We start from the raw sequence: 5,676 nt of genomic DNA on the forward strand, positions 1-5,676 counted from the left end.
TCTTTTGCCCTTTTGGTAGTTCACAATAAACATATCATAATGACGTATAAAATGTACAATACAATTAGCCAATTCTGCCAAATAAAATTTATTTCCTCTCAAATCTCCCGTAGAGATGAGAAGTGACATCTATCATTTTTTCTCAAACCTTCCATAGAGGTGAGTTGTGGCATATATCCAACCCATAATGATTTTATCACATCTGGACCCATTCTCTTATAGAATGGTCGAGCATTCACGATACTCATCACAAGTCACATTCTCTTCGAGGAATGGACTAATTATTTATATGTACTTCATAAATTTGCATTATAAGCACATTGTCATGTCTTTAAAATACATCATATTTCCATGACACACCTCAACATCACTTTGAAAGATCAAGTGTACCATCACTTTATCTTCTTATATCATGATAGATGATTTATAAACTTGTCAAATTATTGGGTTGACAATATTCACAAGTCTAATGACCTTTCATACCATTTTGATAATGAAAACTGCTCACATTTCGAAGGACTATTTGGAGAACCCATAGTGTTCTTCCTTTTATAATTACCACAATGATGACTATTATAATTCCGTCCCTTCACGCCTTTTTTCATATTGTTAATCATTTGTCATCTTTCAGACTAACTATTTACTTTACCACATTCATACGATAGAATGGAGCAAGTGAACATGCGATTTTAAAATTATCATATGTTGCTACCACATTCTTTTCAAGGAATGGAGCAAATTCAATAGGACGAATTTTAAGACTTTTCATCAAAGCCTTAGTCATCATTATATCAGCACTATGGTGCATTGACTCAAACTCAATGTCTTATCCATATAAGGCGTGTTACGCCATAATTCTATGGGACTTGAACCCAATCACGGTGCATCAAAACTCAAATTGATGTCTTACCCTTTTGGTGCGATATAACTTGAATCTATCGTCTTATCCTCAAAGATTTTTCATTATGGTGCATCCGGACTTTAACCTGATGTCTTACCCTTTTGGTGCGATGAAACTTGAATCCATCGTCTTACCCTTAACCAACGGTATAATAAACTGAAGTACAACATGACTCACCCTTTGAGTCTTTCAAAACAATCAAAATAACATTCAAATTCATGCTATTAAAATTTTATACCTTCTTCTATTTAAGAAATTTTGTATAACATGTCATATTCAACCAATAGTAGTATATGTCTTCGGTTCCTGATAATTGTTAGTAACTGAATACTATTTTTATTCTAAATCATAAAAATATTCTAGAAAATGCATACCTGATTTTATGCATATAATACCTTGATTCTCATAACGAGATCAATCAAAACATGAGTTAAAGAAAAACTAAAACTCAATCTTAATTGGCTAGAGACTCGTGCTGATAACGTGTTATAAAATCAAGCTATAAGAATATAATCATAAAGAGAAGAAGACAAAAGTAGTAGATTTCTTCTTATTCAAGTATATGTAAGTCTCATCTGTATATCATACAATAGTGAATGAACAATCCTATTTATAGAGTGAGAAATCACTCCAAAAGTCATCATATTAAGTATCATAATAAATAGATACGTTCTTATCCAAAACGGTTCATGAATCTAGTAAATATGGATGGTTGTTCATGTACCAACCTTATGGACTATCCACTTACTCAATGAATTTATAACATTATTTTCTTAAAAGAAAAATGGAATCCACAAATTTCATTTACTTTAAATAAAAAATTTCACACTTTTTATAAATGTTAACTTAATAAAAATTAAAAATATTAATTATATATTGATCACTTTTTGAACAGTAAGTACTGCCTGATTTCAAAGTTTGAGGGGATTTTATTTGATGTTTAATAAAATAATGTTAATCAAGATGGTAAGGAAGGAGTATGCCAGCTTTTAGAATGTCATTGGTGACTTGGTGTAGTTGACATATTGACAGAAAGGTAAAAGGATGCCAAAATTATTGATTCTGCGGTGCTCATTTTGCCACCTTTATTTGTTGCACGACAAACAAGCTAATTACAAAACCTTCATTCAAATTTAATTGAATTCAAAAATATCGAAAGAAAAATAATAAAAATTCAGGGTTGACTATATGGTTGCTAACAGAATGGTGGATTAATATGTTTTATTCATTTCATCAAAGTGGATAATTTTTTACAAGCCAACTTGCAATTGCAGAATGAACAAATATTGGTTAAAATCTTCAATCCTTTTTACAACCATTTTCAGCAGCAACACAGCAGTGGAAAACCTTCAAGTCACATTTAGGAGAAACCAATTTCAGAAAGATCCTAGCAGTGTCCTCTTGCCTTACCTTTGCCCCTTCCTTCTCCACCAAAGCCGCCGCCACTATTCGCTCATACCCACCACCTCCTTCAGCCACAAAAGCCACCAATGCCGCCTGCACTGGTCCTAAACTTGGATTATAAGCAGCAGATTCCACATAAGAACCTTTATAGATCTTCCCATCACAATCCATAATTGCTACCCCTGATGGACACTCACTGTAAGGTGCGTGTGAATTATTAGCACCTCCTAAAGCTGCAATCCTTAAAAGGGTACTCTCTGTTTCTGTCAATTTATAAAACCCATTACTCAGAGTTTTTCCCGATTTCAAATCGTCATCTGAAAACCCATTGCATAGATCTCCATCGTGATTAATCTCATAGGACAGGATTAAACCGTTGTTATGTCGCTCGAGGAGTAAAGGAGTTTCGTCATCAAGGAGATCGAATGGACCAAATGGATTAGGGAGAATCTCACGCAAAGGTTCGAATATGACATCTGGATTGTTTTGGTGTTGAGATGTGATGTGGATTTGGAGATCGGAAGAATTACGGAGTTCTTGAAGGAACTGTCGGCAGTGGCCACAAGGGGCGGCGGAGACAGCAAATGCAACGAGGCGGGGGCAGAGGTGAACAGCAAGGTTAGTGATGAGAAACTGCTCAGCGTGAACAGAGTGATGAAGGGGTAATCCAGGAAATTCAAGGTTAACGCCGAGGAATACACGGCCGTCGGAGCCAAGGCCAACGGCGGCGACGTGGTAGTTGGAGATGGGTGGGCGGGCAAGGGTTTGTGCGGGTTGAACCAAGAGAGGGAGGAGGTGGTGGACAGAAGGTAGGCCAAGTTTTTGGGTAATGGAGTCAGCCTCAGAGGCTTCCACCACAAACTTTAGTTGATCCATAATTATCCCTTTCTCTAATGTAAATCCTTTCCGTTTCCTTGTGTTTATTTTTTATTTTTTAGGGTGAGAAGGATCTAAATGTTTGGCACACTTCCTTGAAATGAGGAGGGGAGGATTTGGGAAGGGTAGATGGTCATTTATAGAACAAGTTTTGGTGATTGGCTCATTTCATGGCAATTCATTCTTTTCACATCCTATTTTGTCAACTCAATTACAAATGATTTAATATATATATATATATATGTATATATGATTTGTTAGTTTAATGCTTTCTTTCATTTTAATTTACGTAATATTTTTTTAATTTCGATAGTTAAATAATTATATCTTTGATTGTGAATTTTACATTCTTTTAAACATTTTGAATTTTTAAATTATTGTCACTTATAATATTTTTACGTAATCTATAAACATATAAAATTTATTTTAAAAAACTTTGATGATTCGATGTATAATTTTTTTATTAAACTTAAATTTTACTTACAAAAAATGAAAAATATTGCATAAAATTGAGACGGAATGAATACTTAGGTTATAGAGTATTAGTATTACTACTTTAAATCACAATATTTCCTATATAAAATCTCCGTTGGCGTTAAGTGGTATAGAAGTGACATATTTTTTTTATTTTTTATAGTTTTAGGGTTTGTGACATAATATAGTTACATAGTTTCAAACTATAAAAGACCTTGGATTTCTAGAAAAGTTTCTAAAATGTAAATTGTAGTATTTAGAAGTTTTTTTAGATCCTTATTAGATGGTTGGAAGATAAATAGATGTATTTAGAATAAGATAATCTAGCTAACTAGTCAAAAAAAATCAACTTATTTAATGATAATATCCATACTTTAATAATATTAGTAAACATGTCAAAAATGTAATTATTTTAAAATTAAATAATTGTTCTGATATTATTAATATTTTATCTCTCATTATTTATCTTTTTTCTCTCTCATAGATTACACATTTTTCTCTATTTATGTAATTAGATAGATATTAATGTCATTTTAATTTTTCTCTCTTTTCTTAAGCTTATCAATCTCTCTTTAACTTTCTTCCTAATTAAATCCCCAGATTTTTCTTTCTTTTTTCTTACTCTTCTTTTCAATTTCTCTCTCTAACATTCTTCCAAATCAATTCCACAGATTTTCGATTCAATATTTTAATATTTTCTATTATTTTTATTTAATTTCGTTGCAAGATTTGATTTGAAGATTAAAATTGATTTGTGTGTTATGTTTTTCAGATTCCTTATTTATTTACTTACTGATTTTAGTGTTTTTTTTTAAAAAAAATTATTTTGTTGTTGTTCTTAAAACATTTTTTAGGGTATGTGAATACATAATTCTATCTTCAATGGACGTTTTCAAGAGAGTTACTAGAGGTATTGGACAAAATAATCAAAGTTGTTTCGATTTTTCATCATTTAATTTTTTTTCACTCAAGAATTAAACCACAATGTAGGTTCCGCTTCTAAATCTAAGGAGGATATACTACGGGAAAAATGTTTGAATCCGTCGATGTGCAAAATCTCACACAGATTCATAACCATGAAGTTGAAAAAGACCAATTTCTTGGAGAAGAGGTATTTTTTTTTTGCATGTTCTGTGTCTTGAATGTTTAGTTTAATTTGTTTAATAATTTTTAGGATTCAAAAAAATACATGTTACAATGCGTTTGGAAGTGTATATGAAATTTTTATTATGTTGTAGTTAGTATTTATTTTTGTCTTTCATATATTTATTGTACTTTGTGTTCTGTTTGTTTTTTGTGTGTGTTAGTTATGTCAATGTAACACATTTTATGAGTTTGATTGTGTATATTTTCATAGTTTGAATGTTTTTTGTATTCATAGATTTGGAAGTGTATATTGAATTTTGTTGCTGTTTTAGTCAGTATGTATTTTTGTATTTCATAGTTTGATTGTATTTTGTATCCATAGATTTGGAATTGTATTTCATATATTTAATTCATTTTGTATTCTGTTTTTTTGTGATAGTTATGTCAATGTACCACAGTTAGTATTTATTTTTGTATTTCATAGTTTTATTATTTTTCGTATTCATAAATTTGAAAGTATATATTGAATTTTGATACTGTTTTAGTCAGTATGTATTTTTATATTTCATAGGTATATTGTATTTTTGTATCTGTAGACTTGGAGATGTATATTATATTGAATATATTTAATGTATTTTGTATTCTGTTTTTTTTTTTTTTTGTATGTGTGATAGTTATGTCAATGTACCACATATTAGTAACCATATGTGTTTTTTATTTCTCACATTGATACGTATTCCGTAAATTAAGTGCACATTTATATTTTTTATTTGGTATTTTTTTTGTTCGTTAAGGTATTGTCACGACCCAAAACCGAGCCGCGACTGGCACCCACACTTACCCTCCTATGTGAGCGAACCAACCAATCTAAACCCTAACATTTCAATATAATATCAACAGAAAGTAATGCGGAAGACTTAAACTCATTAATAAAA

General features: G+C 30.9%; 1 protein-coding gene across 1 annotated transcript; it reads right to left on the reverse strand.

Moving 5' to 3' along the window:
- Positions 1-2,023: 2,023 nt before the first annotated feature.
- LOC107024081 (cytidine deaminase 1) lies at positions 2,024-3,358 on the reverse strand. Its single transcript, XM_015224971.2, has one exon. The coding sequence runs from the start codon at positions 3,179-3,181 to the stop codon at positions 2,201-2,203; it is 981 nt and encodes a 326-aa protein (XP_015080457.1). The 5' UTR covers positions 3,182-3,358; the 3' UTR covers positions 2,024-2,200.
- Between the last annotated feature and the right edge of the window lie 2,318 nt (positions 3,359-5,676).

Source organism: Solanum pennellii, chromosome 7 (genome assembly GCF_001406875.1).
Source record: "Solanum pennellii chromosome 7, SPENNV200".
In the NCBI taxonomy this organism is placed as follows: domain Eukaryota; kingdom Viridiplantae; phylum Streptophyta; class Magnoliopsida; order Solanales; family Solanaceae; genus Solanum; species Solanum pennellii.